This window comes from Typopeltis vanoorti, chromosome 3 (genome assembly GCF_054136105.1).
Source record: "Typopeltis vanoorti isolate ZY-2024b chromosome 3, IOZ_Tvanoo_1.0, whole genome shotgun sequence".
Classification (NCBI taxonomy): domain Eukaryota; kingdom Metazoa; phylum Arthropoda; class Arachnida; order Uropygi; family Thelyphonidae; genus Typopeltis; species Typopeltis vanoorti.
The window spans coordinates 12,966,612-12,986,864 of NC_143551.1; the positions used below are offsets into that span (position 1 = coordinate 12,966,612).

The 20,253-nt window shown below is 34.7% G+C and overlaps 1 protein-coding gene across 5 annotated transcripts in view; it reads left to right on the plus strand.

Annotated features, from left to right (window-relative positions):
- Nucleotides 1-20,253, plus strand: part of LOC150107924 (MICAL-like protein 1) — a 69,817-nt gene that overhangs the window by 35,670 nt on the left and 13,894 nt on the right. For all 5 annotated transcript variants that reach the window (XM_090415446.1, XM_090415447.1, XM_090415443.1 and 2 more), the window contains exons 2-3: nucleotides 9,376-9,539; nucleotides 12,278-12,326. In XM_090415446.1, the coding sequence (XP_090271572.1) occupies nucleotides 9,388-9,539; nucleotides 12,278-12,326 (201 nt within the window). In that variant the 5' untranslated portion in view covers nucleotides 9,376-9,387. The remainder of the gene's footprint in view (nucleotides 1-9,375; nucleotides 9,540-12,277; nucleotides 12,327-20,253) is intronic.

The window sequence follows — 20,253 nt, forward strand, 5'->3', positions numbered from 1 at the left end:
AAAAATCTACTTAGTCTTAAAACGTTTTCAATTTGCTTTAATTATTTCACGTCACCACCCCCTTCCCTCAACAAAATCTACGGCCGCGGCCCACAGTTTGGGAAGCACTTGATTATAAGACGAAAATATAAGAAACTCCAATTGCTATCTTGTTTTCATTACAAGAGAAACATTAATGCAAAACTATTACATAATAATATTGATTAAATGTTTGCTCTACGGGGATATCGCACAATAAAACTGTTTAGAAGCTCTTCTAAATTTAAAATATAAGCTATGTCCGTCTCTATCGATATGGTTGCTAGACCAACCAATTTTTCTTGGTCATTGCTGTTCACAAATAATTTTTAATCAGTTTAAGCTTGGAAAAATTTCTTTCCGCATGGCGCCTACCGCAATATGGCTGAACTAGTGCCCTTATTAAGTCGCGCTGTGAGGCAGGCTGCCTCTATGCTACACCCTGTCGACGGTACTGTATGTCACAACCCCCCCTCAAAATAATCAACTAAAAATGTGTATTCTTGGTTAATTAATCAAGAGTAGACAGTAGATCGTTCTCGAATCGGTCAATATTTATATATGACTACTAATACTCCCCCTCTTTTAAGTAACCCATAGTATCAGCTTATTAATATAAACATCTTGATTTCTTGTTATACAAGCGGCTAAAATGTCTTATTTTATTACAATTGCAATTAACTGACCTAAATATCACTATCCTATTCACTCAGCCATACGGCTGGTGGGGGAGCTATATGCTACCATACTAGGGGGATGATTATGAGCAAGGTGGTTTCCCGTTACCTTCCTTGCCGTACTATATTTCACTGTAGCCGTGTGTTCAAAGAACGGTTTGCCTGTTTTGAGGGAAGAAAAACCAGAGTTGGAGGGAGAAAAACCCTCCCCCTCCGTATGAGACCGGTTAACTCGCCTTCAGTCGAAAGAGACCAGATAAAGGTTCCTTAAGTCACTGAGGAGAATCGAACCCAAGTCTTTCCAATCAAAGGCTTCGTCTATACTGACAGCTATGGAGGCTCGACCTAAATGCTACCGGAATCAAATACTTGTCTAATTACAATCGTTGTCATAAACTTAAATTTGTTTTAACTATTTTTTAAAATGAACTTAAATCGGTGATGGATATTTTTTAATCCAATGTGGATTTGTAATAGCTGGTTCATTATGGTATTGTTATCTGCCGGATACATTATTTAAAATAATACTGTGGACTGGTCTGATAAAGCACAATGTCAGTTGAAGCACAAGTGCCTAAAAATATTAATTTAGCAAAGAATCCTAGAAGACCAATTTTCTGCCAAAAAAAAAAAAAAAAAATGTTACGCTTGCAAAATTGCAAACTATAGTTTGTAAATTCGAAAGCGTTCGATCATCTTTTTAAAGTTTTTATTATACAAATATTGGTTCGTCGATAATCAATTGAAGACGGTAAATGTTTTCAAATTGGCAATGCCTAATTAGAATGGGAGAAATGCAGTTTATATCTGCATCGTTTCCTTAAGTAAATAAACGGAACCCATTTTTCTACAAAATCGGCATAAAACAGTTTTTATACAATAAAATTTGCATGATCTATGGTTGTTCAATAAGTATTTGCAATTTTTGCGGGGAAGAATTGCACACGCTTCCAATCAGGGTCATAATCTAGCTCATTTGACCAATATATTATACAAATTTGTATAATTATCCTCGTGTGCTTTAACTATTGTTTAACCTGGAAACACAAAAGTTCACGTGTTCGTTGGCCTTAATATAAACCGCTATTAATATTGATAGGGTACTCATAAAACTAACCTAGACCACATGACCTGGAAAAGGAGGTAACTGAGTTGCGGATACAAGGTCACTCCAGTGTTGGTATATCTAATGGATGCACCTGCAGATTGACAGAGACAAGTGTAGGCAAGCAGGCAATACCAGATGCAGCCCTTGAAGGCTTCGGTAGACTTTTAAGGGCATCAACCAGACGAGTTGTGCACAGATTGCCAATGAGGTGGTCGTCTTAGGAGTCCAAGTTGAAGTTCGGATAGATGACGTAATTCACTTGCAGCTGGAATAAGAAATTCTAAAGAAGGTTATTCATATTTGTGCGCACCAGTTTAAGGTAATATTACATTGCTACAGTAAATGCATTTTTATTTCGTAGAAATGTTTTGTTTATAAGTTGTTCGTTATCATCCATACATTACCTTTTTTTATATATATAATTATGTGCAGTGGCAAACGAAGATTGCTACAATATTTGTAAATTGGAAACGTTTTTTTTGCGTAATTTTACACTACTGGGATATCAAAGTTGAGTCTAATCGAGAAACACAAAGCAGGTTTTTTTTTATTATTATTTTTTTTTTTAACCACTACCAACATGACTTAATATTTACCATATCCGAATTTACGCAGATGAATTTCTATAAAACTTCGCAATTATTCTGTCAGGACTAAATGCTTTCCATCGGTTCCTTATTCCCTTGCTATTGATGTTCACGCAATTATGAAGCTATATGAACTTAAATTCATTACTGGGAAAGAAATTAAAACGAATTTAACATTACTGATTAAAATGAATTTTATACTACTGTGAGCGTAACATTCTGTAAAGATATACTTACTACCGTTTCTTTGATTCTTGTTGAAATATGGCAGTGATTCTTTGATCTGATTTTCATTTCAGTCCATGCTGTTATATTTATTTTCTTGAAACACTTGTTTTCAAAACCTATCAATATTTGTTCTTCCTTTGGTTTGATAACCGACATTCTGCACCATAAAGGTGGAAGTATACCACTGAGCAGTGGCGCACCCAGAGGGGGCCAAGAGGCCATGGCCCCCAAAGAAAAAGGAAAAAAAAAAAAACACTTGAAAAATTTCCCAAAATCTTGTCTTAATTAAAGTTCATTTTTTTTATGTTGTGTCGTTATGAATTGGCGATCATTGCAGATGCTCAGGCATAGGTCGTATGCGATGCGTAGTGTGTATTCTCAAATAGTCTACTCAACTCCCCCCCCCCAACATTAAATCTTGAGTGGGCTACTGCTAATGAGCTATATGCTTTGATTTTAAGTTTTTCGGAGAGATGAATGTTTTACTATATGTAAGTTTGGTCCTAGTAGACCCTAGATGACAATTTATAACTTAACCTGTATGTGATTATCGTGCGGTTGATGGAGATGATTCGTAGTAGAGGTTCGATGTAGTGGTTGAGACAGTTGTTGGTGTCCTCCCGCGATGAGTCTTCGGACTCCTTGGAGGTGTCAGGAATAATAATTTGAATTTTTTTAAAAAAACCTGTTTCGGTTTTTTCCTTCCACTTCTCCAAAGTTCTCCATTTCTACCTATCCGTTGTTTTTGGTTTTACTAAAATTTATTCTGCATTGCATAGTCCGTGTTGTTTTTATGTATGTTTTCAATCATATAATTTTTCTTTTATCTGTAAATAATACTACATATCCTGACTTTTGCCCATTCAGTTATTCCCATGTTTTCTGGCATACTTTTTAGCAATTCCTCCATTTGAGGGTGGTTAAACAGATATAAATCCAAATTTTGTTGCCATAGTAGTTTTGTACTGGAGTATTTTAAAAAAAATACTTTTTTAGAAAAAAAATTAAATTTTTTTTTTTTCATATTTGAAAATTTAAAACAAACTTATTTCTGGTGAGTCAAATGCTTTTTAGTCTAGTCTATGAAACAGCAGTAAAAGATTCCCCCCCCACACACACAAATTCAAATTGTGAAAGAATAGATTGCATCAATCAAATCTCTTTAAATCCCATTTGCTCTTTGGAATGTTGTTCATGAGTTGCTTTAATTCTGTTTCATATAATTATAATCTGACTTAAGGTTATTGGTCAGTAATGTATACATTCCTAAGTAGCCATATGTATGGGGATTATATTATTATATAAAAAAAAAAAACCTCCATAGAGTCTGACTCATTGTGGGATATTGATATTTATTATTCTTCCCAATTTCCAGTCATCAGGAATTTCTCAGAATTTAGTGCAGTTGAATAACTGCACTAAATAATACTTTGCTGTTTCTCGTCCATACTTCCAGAACTATCAGTATTTAATTTCATTACGTTTTTAGTTTTAATGTCTTTATTTATAAATATACAAATAAAGACACTAAGGTGATTATGATAATATTTTATGATGAATTCTTAAGTCTGGATTTTTAGACATCAGTATTTCATCTCTACTTGGAGCTTTGTTTTCGTCTGTCTGATTGCAGCTCCTTTCCTTTTTATAGGGTCTCCTCACTTTTACCGAACTCTTCATAATTTTTAGTGTTAACTTTTGCAAAAATTTCTTTTACTGAAATTTGGAAGGACTACTTTGTTTTAAAAAAATTAATGTATTAGACTGGCTAATTGCTTTCAAGTGAAGTCCTTTTGTAATCAGAGTTGAGATTCTACCAGATAGGGCTGTGCCTGGATGTTTAATTTTCCTTGATGAAATTACCACTTTCCTTAGGAAAAAAATTTCAGGAAATTAGATGGAAATTATATATCATTATGGATATGGAAGTGTGAATAAATATTATACAATTAACCTGAACAAACACACACCAATTGTCACATAAGTTGATATCAACTATCAGTTAATAAAATTAAATTTTAATGCTGCTTTGGAAAACCTAAATTTTTGTTTGATATTAATAGTTATCCAGGGCAAAGTTTTACTTTCATTTTCAAAAAAAAAAAAGAAAAGTTGAAACGTTTTTAAAAATCTTTCAACTTTTTTTTAAAATCAAATGATCAGTAGTTCTTATGCTGTAGCTGCAGTAAATATGCCCCTGTGTCCCTCATGGAGTTTAAACCAAGCTCCCCCCCCAAACCAAAGGCGCATGTCCATTGTCCCTTCAGTGTGTTTCTGTGGCCATCTTTAGTCGAGAAAAACTGAATTGTTTCCTATACGAAGTGAAATTTAGAGTAAAAGTTGTTTGGTAGAGAATGTGGGGCAAAATTTCTGTTGAAAAATTTTTCTCTGATATCTTGATGTGTTTATGACAAGCTGAATTTAAAATTCAGCTTGGTCTAAATACCACCTTGGGTACGAATGATAGCTCTTTGAGTTTATAGGGCTTGTCATGATTGTATTATAATAAGAGAATGTAATGAAATAGTTTATTCCTGAAACTTTGTGCAGGAATGTTGACAGCAACATAAAGGCAAACAATCATAAGATTAGTCATAATATTCAAAAGCACTCACTATTGTCATACTTGTTCAGCATACTATTCACGTAGTGAAATTTAACTTTCATGGTATATGTGGTAATTTTCAACTGGGTAGTCACCTTTTTAAAGCTTTCTCCACGAGATATATACAAAAATATGTATTTAAATTTCCCTATTTATAAATGGATGGATTAATAAATTTTCATTTAAAAGAACAATTAATAGAACAAATAGTTTTTTAAAAAATACTCCCTTGACAATTCATGTTTGTCAAGGATGTCTGATTTGCATATGGAGCTATCCCATTTATAGTACGCCCACAGTTTCGAGACACTTCTGCGCATGTGAAAAGGAGAATCCATTCCCATTATAGGGTAATCATTCAGTCTTGTGAGATGGGTTTATTACTACACTTTGGAAAATTAACTTCTCTTTTATGATCATTGTAGTTTTTAAAGTGATAACTATTTTGCTTGCATAACAGTTGGAAAATTTTACGTATAAAGCACGTAAATTCGTGTGTTGGTGACCAACTCTTACATTGCCTTATTTCTTTCTCCCCTTCAACATGAATGGACTTTTCTTGACAGCTTTCTATACTATGGGTATACAATATTAAACCACCTGGAAATGATAGTATTAATGTCATCTAACAGTGAATGTCCTGAAGTGCACTTCAGAAGTTGAGAACCATGTGATAGCACTACTAACACTTGCAGTAAGTGCATTTAAACTTTCAGAACTAATTTTTTTGTTGACATGCTTGCTGCCATAGTCAGCAAGAACTTTGGTTATTCTACATATTTCCTACTTTGAAAAGAAACGCATAATAAACATCAAATCTCTTGTGATTTAGTCCCTCTTCCCTGTATATAATACATGTTAAGAAGATCCTAATTTGATAAATTAAAATCCACAATGTAAAATGAAAATAAATTTAATCTGGACAATTTGCCATTGATCACCTGCTGCCTCGAGGTTATTTTATGATTTTAGAATCTTGCACTTTTTTGACAATCCCTAAAATGAACTCTGTGTGGCTAATATAAAGTTTTTTTTCCTTCTTGCACAAGAACTGGTACTCAGCTTATGTTAAATATTTCAATTTGCCAATTTAAAGGTTTTAAGTGTATTATTAAATAACTAATATGCATCAGCACATCTTAATTTTCAGTAAAGGCATAATGATATGCCTTGATTGAAATGTTATCTGGAGACCAATCTTGCCATGGTTACCATGACAAGATTGGTCCCTAGATAACATTTATGCCTCCTACTGTTAATGTATAACTTATTAAATTTATAATTGATTTTAAACTGCATGTAAAATCAAAACAGTTACTTGGCCTGTTTTACCATAGAGTAATTTTGTGTAATATCTTAAGTTTACTTAAATAAGACAATTGGTTAGTGATACAAGGCATGTTGAGGACTTATCAAACTGCTTCTCGTACAGGTAAGAGAAGCAGTTTGATAAGTCATATTTATGCATACTCTGATGTTATAGCTAACATCAGAGTACGCATAAATGAGCTAAATATTAGACGTGCAGTAAAATATTTATGAAAGCTGGTTTAAGTATATTACTAATATATTAACTCTGCAGCTAATATTTTGACAAAGTTGAGTAACGTTTTCAGTTGTCACTGGAGTTCCCTCTTATGGTCTCCCATAAGATTACATAATTAAAATTCTTGACTTTCCTGCAATGCATGTGTCAAACTTTCTTTCTGTCCTCGTTGCTATTCATGTTGGAACCAAACAATGGTAGGTTTCAAATGTTATTGAATTGTCTGCATGGAGGGATCATCTTTTCAATAAAGTTGACTGAAATGTCTTCTTAGTTTTAAGAATCTGCCTACTACTGAAAACTTTGCTTATGTGTATAACTGCTCACAGAATTTCTACGACTTTTGCTCTAATGTGGATATTCTAAGGGCTTTCACTCTTATCAAGCCTGTTTTTCAAATACAGTTTAGTCTCTCATATCAGTTGTTCCTTGACAATTAACTTTCTTTCTTTTTTTTTTTTAGTTCTCTTTTTTCCAAAAAAACACATTACAAGTCAGGATGCATTCATGTCCTGACTTTTTTTGACTATGTTATTGAAACAGACCTCCCTATGTGTGGTTAACTCCCAAGTTTTGACATTCTTTAAGTGTCTTCAAGTACATCTGCTTTTCTAGGCAGTTAAGGTGGTAATAAAAAAAAGTTAAAAAAAAAATCAAACTCTTCTCCAAAGACTTACACAAATGTCACAGTGGAGTCTGTAATTTCTCAGTGGCAAAATACAGGCTTTACCCACTAAGCCTGATAATTGTATAATTTCTTGAATCTTAAATATCAAATATTATGAGATGGTAGGGAGGTAACTGAATCAGTTGAGATAGTTGAGTTACTGAGTGAGCACTTTGCAAAAGTATATCATCCAGGTGGTGACATTGCAGAAACGAATAAACCAGTAGATTATACGGGAATTGTGGTTAATGAAGTGGAGGTGAGTAGTCTATTGCATAACCTCAATGTCAATACATCTGTGGGATTGGATGGTATACCAGCTCGTGTTGTACGAGAAGCAGCTAAAGAATTGTCAGTACCCTTGACCATTTTGTTTAATTTGAGTCTCGGGTCTGGGTTAGTCCCGAGCGGGTGGAAAGAGGGGAAAATAGTTCCACTGCATAAAGGTGGTTCCAAGACTGCTGTGGTAAATTACCGACCGATTAGCATATCAGGAATCATTGTCAAGGTCTTAGAGAAAATAGTCAAGAGGAAAATACAAGATTGGATAGAAGAAAATGGGATACTGTATCGGGGACAGCATGGTTTTGTGAAGGGTAGGTCATGCCTCAGTAACTTGCTCACGTATTATAACACAGTGACGGCTGAACTGGATAAGGGTAATGGGTTTACGGTGATTCTACTGGACCTTGCCAAGGCCTTTGACAGGATTCCACATGGAATTCTAATCAGTAAATTGCAGCATATGGGAATGGACATAGGGTTGGTGAGATGGATAGGAGGGTGGTTGACGGAGAGATATCAGAGAGTGGTTTACTCGGGAGTAGAGTCCACAAGACGGCCTGTGACTAGTGGTGTGCCACAAGGATCTGTTCTTGGACCACTGCTGTTTAATTTATTCATAAATGATATAGGAAATGATCTGAGAGGAACAGTTCATTTGTTTGCGGATGATGCGAAGTTGGGTAGGGCAATAGTGAATGCAGATGACGTCAAAATTTTGCAGGATGATTTGGATAGATTGGAGGTCTGGGCTAAGGAGAATGGATGTTAGTTTAATGTGACAAAATGTAAGATTATGCATTTTGGGATGAAAAGATTGGCGGCAGTTTACTGCATTGGTGGAACCCTGCTCCAGGAAATTGATGAGGCACGAGATTTAGGAGTGTTGGTGGATAAGGAATTGAAATTTAGGGGACACATTGCAAAAGTGACCAAAATAGCTCATCAAATCACTTGGTTGCTGAAGAATACGTTGACAAGCAGGTTATTGTTCCTCTCTATCGAGCCTTGATAAGACCCAATCTAGACTACTGTGCTCAGATTTGGTCACCTAGGTTTCTTCTTGATGGGGAGGAGGTGGAGAGGATCCAGAGGCGAGTGACCAAGATGATAGCAGGTCTGTGGAATGAACCGTATGAGAACAGGTTGAGGATTTGTGGGTTGCAAAAATTGGTTGATAGGCGGAGGAGGGGAGATATGATTGAGACATTCAAATTACTGAAGGGTTTCTATAAAATTAATTCAGAAGATATTTTTGAGAACAGGGCTGGTTGTGGGAGGACTAGGGGACATCCATGGAAACTGGGCAAAAGTGTGGTTAGTAAAGGTGTTAGAGCTGGGTTCTTTACTTTTAGAGTAGTGAATGAGTGGAATGCGCTCCCTGAGTCTGTAGTGGATGCTGTGACAGTGAATGAGTTTAAGGCGAGGTATGATAGATACTGTATGAATGTCAGATAGTTGTGATGAATATGATTTGGGGCCTCCCTCGATGAGTCTAATGACTCCCTGGAGTTGCCCGTAATAATAGTAATATTATAAAGGAATAAGAGGGTATTATTTATTGAAATTATTTCTGTACCTTTTCAGTTGAAATAGTGATAATTTTTGCAGAAAAATGTTTGTTATTGATTTTCACATAGCAATTTTTGTTCTGTAGCTTAATTTGAAAATGGGAGAAAAGAAAGGTCTTAAAGCTCTGGAAGTTTGGTGTCGAAGAGTTACTGATGGATATAAAGGAGTTCATGTACAAGATATGTCTACTTCATGGAGAGATGGTTTAGCTTTTTGTGCTCTCATTCATCACTTTCATCCAGATTTAATGTGAGTTTTTATCTACTATGTAATATAAATATTTTATAATAAACATTTGTACAGAGTGTAGAAATGGTATTTAATTTAATGTTTATTGGTTTGTGTGCACTGATGTGATAAATTTCTGTGACATCCAGTTCAGCATGCAGTAACCCAGACTGTACTTTTGAAATACTGGAGTACAACATCTACTTGTTTATATTGTTTGCATTGAACTGCTTTAAACCCACTAGACAATCTGCCCCCACAGGGTTGTCTAGCCCAATGATATTTATAACATAATTGTGTATAAATCGTGGAGTTTTATTTAAAAAAAAAAAAAAAAAAAGACTGACTTGATGAAATGCTTTCAACTTGTTTCTACTTTATTTCACGATCTCTTAAATAAAAAAAAAAAAAAAAGTAAACTGACATCATTAATGTTACAAAGAAGGCTTCTAGACGCCAGGTCTCATTTAACTTTTTTTCTTCAAAAACTAAATTTATCACATCAATTGTAATAATTTTAATGCAGCATAATGTTGAGCTTTAAACTTATTCACTCTCATTCCATAAAATCCCCTCATTAAAATGTCTAGCTTCTTTTCTGCCTGTCTACTTAATTTAGCAATTTAGATTTCCTAGGAATCTCTCCATAACACTCCAGAATTTCTATATTGCCTTTATCACTGAACCTTCTGGTGAACATCACTTTGAAATAGAAACCAGCTAACCAAATTTGACTATATTGAATAAATCAAGCAAGATGCTCTTTATCTGTACTTAATGTGCTTATAACAAGTATTATTTAGCCTATTGAACTCTTCCCCCAATCCCAAATCATAAGATGTTTCCACCAATTCCACTGACCTATATTTTTACACTAACATTCCCTCCCCCCCTTTGAAACAAGCTCTACTCATGAGCTACAGCTAAATGTTGCATGTAAATGCAAGCCTAGTTGGCCATGTGGTTAACATCTTGTTCTCTAACAGGCTGCAGGGTTAGAATCCCATTATGGGAATGGATGTTTGTGATTATCTTTAGGTGTAGTCTAAACCAGGCAATGAAACTACCTGGTTAAGACCCCAGCAATAAGCAAGACAGTGTGAGATCACTGTCTTGCTTATTGGATTCATGAAGTGGCTTGAAAAGTTGCACATGTTTTGGCCTTTAGAAGTTTGTGGACTGATTTTTTATTTTTTTTTTATATTTTTTTTTTATTTATTTATTATTATTATTTTTTTTTTACTATCATATTCCTGGTATGTACCCTTGGGGGAGAAGGTTACTAGATTCTGATCAACAATTTCTTCCAAACTAATCTTATCTGTCAAGACCCAAATATTATCTGATCTTATATTGTCTTCTAAAGCACTTTTTACTATATCAATCTGCTTACATCTTGGTCTTTCTCTGGGTCTCTTTCTTACCAACCTAGCAAAGAACATGTTTTACTAATCTTTCCTCTCCCATTCTGTTTGACCATACCATCTGAGATTAGATCGGCTAACAGATTCCAGGGTGCTAACAATGTCAAGTTCTTTCTTAATATCCTCATTTTTAATAAGATATTGCCGTTTACGCCATCTGTTCATACCCCTAATCTTCTCAGGACTATCTGCAGTCTCTAGTCTGGTTAAGTGTTTTACTTTTGACCAAACTCTCAGATCACCAAATTAAAATTGGTTTGAACACCATCTTGTATACAGCTAATTTAGTGTTTTGACTAATTTCTTTCTTATTCCATATAAACTTATTCAACTGACTTCCTATCACACCAGCTTTACTAATTCTGTTGTCTATTCCATATTTAACGACTACTTGCACTAAAAAATTTTTGACTAGATAGCTGAAATGTTTTACTTGTTCTAAAAATTAATCATCCAGGATAGTTTTCAATGTTTCTGCCTATTTTCATTCTTTTTTTATTGCTGATTTTCATACCTAAGATGAATATTGTCAATTTTTTATCAGATTTAATTTGTTTCCTTCATTAATGATTCATATAGATGATGAATAGCAGTGGAGATAATGTGCACCCTTGTTGCACAAGTGATTTAACACCAGACCATCTTTCTATATCTCCTTCAATTCTAGCTACTGACAGCTAGAACTGAAGGAGATGCAGCTTAAATAGACTATGTATAGCTCTGTCCCATTTATGTCATATAACTGTAGCATTTTGAAGAGCTTTCCTTTAACCAAGCAACATCCTGACCAGCAAGGAGGCCTTTATTAAGATTTAATAAAATCACATGACCAACCATGGTCATTGCATGTATTTCAGATACACTAAACAAGATTCAGAGCTGAGTAGAAAAACAAACTAGGATGATTGTTTACCCTATATAGTAGTCGGGCTGGAAAATGTTAGTTTAATAGAGATGAGCATCCATAGCTCAGTTGGTAATGATACCCTTTTTTAGAAAGACAAAAGTTCAAATCTCATCTAGGATGTGAATCATCTTAACGATTACTCAATTGGAGGCGAGTTGGTGACTTTCACATGTAGATAAAAGGTTTTCCTCCCACAAAACAAACTGACCAGAGATCACAACTTTCCAAGATAGATAAGTGTTGGGTGCTTTCTTGCAGAAAGTCTGAATCTATGGAATCACTATGTAATAATCTTTCATAGTGTATTAAGGAGAAAAATTGCTATTTAATCTATACATTAACAAAAAAAATTTAATTTTCACTGGATGTTATTTATATTAAATGAAGTTAATAAATTGTATTAATATCTTAAACTTATTTTATTCCAGAAACTTTGAATCCCTATCAAAAGATGACATCCTCCACAACAATGAACTGGTATGTACCTCTTGAATTATTTAATGAGAATAGAAAATAGCACTGGGTATGAAGTAAACTGAAATCTCTTTAAGAAAGTCACTAGGGAAACCTTCTTTCTAAGAAACTAAGGTTTATTGGGTATTGTTTAGTTAACAATCAAGTTTCATTTTCACACAACCAAAAAAACTACGCTTATTGAACTCTGTGCTCTTATCATTTCTACGTCATTGTCATTGTTAGATTCATACACTACCTGTGCTGCTATCACCATTGGTAATTTCATTACCAATGCTGGTAATGAAAATTAGGAGATAAAAAGGAGCATTGGTCCACCTTTGCCAAAGACTTTGGGTTTGACTTTTTTTTGCATGCTTATCTTAGTTTGACTTTTTGTGATTGTTTAAATTGGGAGGGATATATAACATGGATTCTTTTACAAAACTATATGCAAATTTCACTAGGGGATTCTTTTACAAAGCTATGCATAAATTTTGCCAATTTTTTGCATCAATCTCCTTAATCCACTATTTTTTTTCCTCTCACTCAGCACTAGCTGACCTGAAAGTCTAAAGTATTAAGTTTGCTTCAGTATAGTATTCCATTTTAAAGCTGTACCCTCAAAGAAATGTTGTCTAACTGAAAACATTCATGCTACATGCTGGAAGAAATAGGAAAGAACCTTCTACCTTCTGAACTTCCTGCTGCATCTCTAGGTGTGCTTATGCTTTTTTTTAATGTACCTACTTTTATCTCTACATATATTTACAATTCTTCACTTTCTGCATAATTTTCTTATACTGATTTAGCTCCATCAGAAGTTCTGTATTATCAGCTCTTCATCCTGACAAGCATGATTAGATATTGCTTATTCACGCTGCACAACATTTCCATGAATATTTTATTTTTGTTTCTTCAAAAGCAAATACTTAACACATTCTGGCATGTAAAGTTAGTATGTAATGGAAATTGATCTATCACTCAGGTCTGCACATAATGAAAATTACTCAAAAACAGGTTGCAATTGCATAATTTCTTTTCTCAATATTTAACTATAGATATATTATATCTATCTATAGGTATGTCTGTTCACAAAACTGATACAAGTTTTTCATTTCAAAGCTGCATATCAGTTTTTTCGTTTGTTTCTGGGCAAAACTAAGTGGATCTTTGAAAAATATTCCTGTAAAATTGTTAAGGGGAGATGATCTCTACACAGGCTGTCACATAGAAAGGGGATAGTTGGAAAGGAAGCACAAAGAGTGTCAAAATAAGTGCACATCAGCTGAATTTTCTGTTGCCATATACAAGCATTATAGCCCAAATGCCACTATCCATTATGGATTGAAGTGTTCAGCTCTAGATTTATTGCCATTGTCAGATTTAACAATTGACTAATGTGAGCCAGCTCCAGCACACCACTGCTTACATCCTTTGAGCATCATTGCACTTCTCCATGATTTAGGCCTAGAGCAGCCTGTTCTGGCTTTAGACATCATTGTTGGATCTCTTTAGAGGACATCCTGATTTTCTTAATGGTTTGTAATTTATTATTTGTTTTGGTAATCTTTGTTTTCATTCTTTCAATGTGTTCCATTTATGTTTATAATTTTTCTATTACTGATTTCTGGTTTAATTCTTTCATTTCTTTTGTGATCGAATAGAGCAATGGTTCCCAAACTTTTTTGGGCCACCATCCCCTCGAATCCATAAACTCATCATCAGTGCCCCCGTGTCTTACCTGTACCCACCCTACATTCAGAAAAGCAATTCACACAACCCACAAGGAACAGAATAACATTTTAAAAACAAATATTAATTTAAATTTATTTTAAATAAAAAAAAACATTAACTTCAATAGCAACTTTACATTAAAATCTAATAAAACATTGTATTATAAGGCTATTCAATAGCAGCTATTGACTTGAATGTTTTGAAAATCCTCAATGTGATGGATGGGCTTCATGGAGTGATGGACTTCATGGAGACATAGTTTTCCTATGTCTGGTTTAATATAACTTAGCAGTTAATCTAGTCTTAAATCTCCATTGAATTATCTGGAGTCTTATTCAAATTAAGTGGATATTGAATCCAACATTATTTCAAAGCTGAATAGTGAAACTACAAAAGTTTCATACCGAACATAGAAACTATAAAATTTTTGGCGGATCCAAGCATAAGCAAACCTTTCATGACAGCAGCAACTCATAGTAAAAGTGGAGTAATACTGATCACTATCCTTAGTATTTCCCATAATGTAAAAGGCATCTCCTAGTGGGCATGCATATCATACATCTCCACTAGGAGATGTGTTTTATATTATGGGAAATACTAAAGATAGTGATCAGAGCTTATGCCATCTTGACTGAGTTGCTCCTGTCATGAAAGGTTTGCTAACCCTTGGATCTGCGGAAGCTTTTATAGTTTCTATATTCGGCATGAAACTCTTGTAGATTCTCTATTCGGCTTTGAAATCTCTTTTCAGAAAGAGCAGAGATCTTTCTACAACCAAAACTCTTCATAAGATTTCTTAAATTTTGGCATCAGCTCAGTCATTTTGCAGCTCATTTAGTTTAGTTCTTCCTCCATGGCTCCCTCTACTTCCAGTATCGGAAAATGGATTTATTATCTAATCTGGAACTTCCAACGAAAGTAAATCCTTGATCTACTTGCCTTGTCAGGATGTACCTTCTTCAAATGTTCAATTATTCTGGAAGGCTTTATGGCCTCATTGTTGAGAAGACCCTTTCACAAATTGGCACAATGGCAGCTGCTGGTTTGTTGGTGCTAGTATGCATCCATATTTTAGGTATTCAAAGCTATACTGCCTACATTTCTTCTTTGACGTATCTGCATCTGCCATTTCTATTCTGGAACATGCAGAAATAAGTGTACATACATATTTGAAAGCAGTTTTTATAAATAATAATCTTTATCTTTATATCCTCACAATATAACAGAACCTATAATTTGCCAAGCTGTGACACAACAGTTACACAGTTACATAGCTAAACGCTTCACATTTTTGTTCAGTAAATAAGAATATGGGAAAATACATTATAACACACTCAATACTATTAAGGTAAAAAGGATCACTTCAGAAATTACCAACAAAAAAACTCAATGTCTTGGAAAACAACAAAAAATGTCTTGAAAATAATAATCAAACAGCCACAATTAATTATTGCACATTTCAGCATTTTGCAGCACAACTTCAGCACCTGCCTGCTTGCCTCTTAGTGCCCCTTTAAGTAATCAAACTGCCCACTTTGGGAACCACTGGAATAGAGTATACTTTGCAGTTTTTCTCAAACTTCGTTTCAGCTGTTATTAATCTGTTTTATTGTCCAGATTTCACTTCCCATGCAATAGACTGGTAGAGTTAATGTACTGTATACTTTAATCTAGTTTGTTTTTGAACTAGATTAAAAGTATACCATACATTAACTCTACCAGTCCTATATATCCTTTGAGCATACACTGAAATTTGATAGGACATAAAGTCGCACTGTGTAGCTCAGTGGAAGTGGTGTTTGCACTCCACGGCACTCGACACCAACTAGAACATTTTTTCTAAGCTTTTTTTTTAACCAGTTCCCTGAGTTAGTCTATTTCTGCACAGGCAAGAAGGTTTATTCCTCCTGAAAATTCAAATTGATCACTGAACCCACACTATTTCAGACTTTAAAAAAAAAATAATATATAATGGTTAGACTAAAAGATGGTAGCACTTTTTGCTGTCTCTTAACTGTATGCTGATTTAAATTAGCAATGGCTTTGGGCCAGCTATCTCTGGTTGGCTACCAGTAGAGATTGAACTGCCCACTCGGTTTTCAAAAGCTAGATAGGGTTAAAACAGCCATACCTACTCCCTATATGGGAATAAAAGGTGTTAGCTGATTTTTTTTTTTTTAAACATAGTGTATTTTTTAAGATTACTACTCTATCTTACAAGTTAGTTATTGAGGTAGCTTTGTTTCTAGTAAGCTTAGCTAATCTCTTTTGAATAGGAGCTACATGAAATTTTATCTTGGGAATAATTATATATGTACGAGATTTTTGTTTTGTCTTTATACAAACAACAACAAAAAAACCTGGCTTTTCGAAATTTTTTAAATTTGGAATCTTTACTAAACTTTGCCAAGACATCCAAATTCTGGTTTGAAGTTAAGAATTAAAAAAAAAAAAAAAATTTCTTTTTCAAGTGATAAAATAACAAATGGCAATAAGTAAATTGTCTGTAGTAGAAGTCAAAGCTTGAGGTTTGTCTTACAGACTTCTCTACTTGTCAGCAGCTGCTCATTCTCAGATTCCACTCTGTATGATTCTCCAATCCTAATCATCATCCTGTAATTTTTCTCCATCACTCACACAATGGTTGCTCTCCATGTAGCCTTCGGTCTTCCTTTTTTCATCCTTCCAGGGGATGGCCAGTTCATAATTCTCGGTGACCATTGTTCATACCATTTGAATATATGTATTCCTTCAGACAATCCATATAAGTGACTTATACTTCATCTGAAGTAATTCATTTCCATAACTTGTCTTCTCCAGCTTAGTATCCAACACTCACATCCATAGGTCTTAGGTGACATCTTCATACTGAAGGTTTGCAATTATCATCAAATTCCTGCCATGTACCTTCAAGGGGTGTATAGGATATGATAGTACTACATGAAAAATTTACATCCTTACTAATTTCCTATCTACAATTTTCCTCCAAATCAGTGTTATTTGTCAAGACTCCAACATTATCAGAGCTTATATTTCTATCGTCTAAGGTACTTTGTACAGTATCAATCCACCTATATCTTGGTCTTCCCTGGTTCGTTTTCCTGGTAAAGAACACTTGTTTTGCTAATCTTTCCTCACCCATTCTATTTAAGTGACCATACCACCTGAGATTAGCTCTGCTAACGCATTCCTGGATGCTGACAATGTTAAATTCTTTCCTAATATCCTCGTTTTTAATATGATATTGCCATCTATTCATGCCTCTAATCTTTCTCAGGACTCATATCTGAGGTCTCTAGTCCTTAAGTGTTTTTACCTCTGACCCTGCTCTCGGATCCATAAGTTAAAACTGGTTTGAACACTGTATACTTCTTGTATACAGCTAATTTAGTGTTCCGACTAATTTCTCTCTTATTCCATATGAATTTATTCAGTTGACATCCTACCATACCAGCTTTGTTGATTCTGTTGTCTATTTCCATATTTAATTTACCATCTTCATTAAAAATCGTGCCTAAGTAGCTGAAATGTTTGACTTGTTCTCCGTTCATAACGCAGTTGACATTTTCAACGATTCTGCCAATTTTCTTTGTCTTTTTATTGCTGACCTTCATACCATATCTATTACAATAGTTATTCAATTTAGTCAGGGAATCTTGCAGACTTGTAGCGGATTTATTTAGAAGTATAATGTCGTCCATAGAGCAAAGAGCTGACATTAACATCTCCAATTTTGATATAATGTTTAATACCACTTCATAATGTGATCCATATAGATAATGAATAACAGAGGGGATAATGCACATCCTTGTCTCACACCAGATTTAACATTAAACCACCTTCCTGTACTTCAATTATAACTGCTGACTTACAACTCAAATAAAGACTAAGAATTGCTTGATCTAATGTCCCATTGACATCATATAACTGTAGCATATTGAATAGCTTCTCTCTTGGCACCTTTTCATATGCCTTTTCGAGATCGACAAAACTTAAATATAGATCTTTTGTTCTATTCCCATGCTTTTTCAAATATTTGTCATAAAGTGAGGATCTGATCCTGACAGTATCTATTTGGCCTGAATCCAGCTTGTTCTTCACCAAGCTTTTCTTCCACAATTCTTCTCAACCATTTCTCAAGTATACTTGCATAAATCTTGCCAGGAACACTCAGTAGGGAAATACCTCTGTAATTTTCACATTCAGTTTTATTTCCCTTTTTTCTATATGGGTACTATGAGAGCTCTACTCCAATCATTGGGAATTCGTCTCTCTGTCCAGACTTTCTGAACTATGCAGTGCAGCCACTGTAAGACCTTTATACCACCATACTTCAGCATTTCTGGTTGAATACCACCTACTCCTGCTACCTTTCCACATTTCAAGCCTTTGATGGCTTTTTCTACTTCAAGTATGGATATGTATTCCTGACTGTATGCCTGTTGAGTGTTTTTTACAGCTGTCCTATCACTGCTTGTTTCATTTAGCAGTTTTTCAAAGTAATTATTCCATACTTCAAGGATATCTTTTTCTCCTGTTTTCATGTTACCTTTATCATCTCTAACTCCTCTTACACACTCTTTCCTCCAATTCTAAGCTTCAACAATCTCCAGAATATCTTACCACCTTCTTTATTTATTTTGTACATTCTTTCCAAAATCCTCCCATGACTTTTGTTTAGCTAGTTTTAAACAGTGTTTAGCTTTCTTACATTTGTCTCTATATTCTCTAAGAGCACAAGCTGACTTATTTGCCAGTAACTTTTGATATGCTTTCTTTTCCTTCACTGCCTCTTTAACTTTCTGTATCTGCCATGGAGTTCTGATTTTTTTATTCCTTGCAGACAACTTCACCACATGCCTCTCTGGCAGAATCAGTTCAGTGTTTTCTTCAAGGCTTGCCACTGAATCTCCAAGGTTTAGTTCCTGTTCCCAAACTCTTTCATTTTTTCTTCAATAATGTTTGTGTATTTTAGTCTACAGTTCTCCTCTGACAGCTGCTCAACTTTTATTCACTTTAAAACTTTCTTACATGTTATTCTTTTCAAGATGAAATTCAATTTTATCCTGCTCAAGACTAAATAGTGATCACTTCCAATTCCAAATCCTCTGTACACTCTGCTGTCCTACACCAGGGAGAAAATATCACTATCAACAATAACATAGTCAATGAGACTTTTCTTATTCCTTGCCTCTTCTCTCCATGTGAATTTGTGCATATTTTTATGTTGGAACTTAGTGTTTAGTAATAACCAGTCCATGTCCTGAGCAGAAATCCAACAGGTATTTGCCATTATTATTAGCTTTGCTGTTTTCTCCAAATTTTCCCAAAATATTTTTGTATGTCTCGCAATAATTTCCTACTTTGCTATTTAGATCCCTAACAAGGACCAAGTTTTCCTTTTTCATTGTGTCGGTTGCTTTCTCTAAAGCATCAAAAAATTCCTACACTTCTACCTTTAGTAGAACCTTCTGTGGGACCATAGGCACAAATAAGTCTCATTGTCCAGTTCCCCATTCTCATATTTGCCCACATCACTCTACTGGAGACTGCTTGCCATTCAAGAAAATTAGCCTCATATTTTGTGTTGAATGAATACTATGGCTACTCCTTCTTTTCCTTGATTGTTATTGCCTGAATATAATATTTTGTATTTATTGTTCAGAAAGATCTCGCCAGTTTTTTTTTTTTTTTTTTTGTTTCAGTCACCCCTATTATGTAGATCTGTTACTTATCTAATTCCTCAGCTAGCTCCATTTCTTTGCCATTCAGGCTTCTTATGTTGATAGTACCAATCTTTAACTCTGAGTTGGTGTGCTTTCAGATTTGTTCCAGTAACTGACTTTTCGCTGTTCGCCCTGGTTCCCTGAAGAAAACAATGGGGGGCCTTGTGTAACCAGGCAATGCCCCAGCCGGCATGAAATTTTGTCATGTTGTACCATTTTGTATTATACCAATAAGAATACAATTTGGTTGGCTAAATCCCAAATTGGCAGCCCATCCTCGTTCATTCAGTATCCAGGTAGATACCCAACAGTGTACACTATGAGAAGTGAGGACTGGACATTAGGTCAGAAGCCGTGGTCAGTTCTCTGCTTTCCTTTAAAGGCTATGTGGAGGTCTCCTTTCAATTATATAGCTTTGACCCTTAAGCACCTCATAATTATGCAATTGTTTGCAATTATGGATCTATCAATAATACAACACTGGGGCT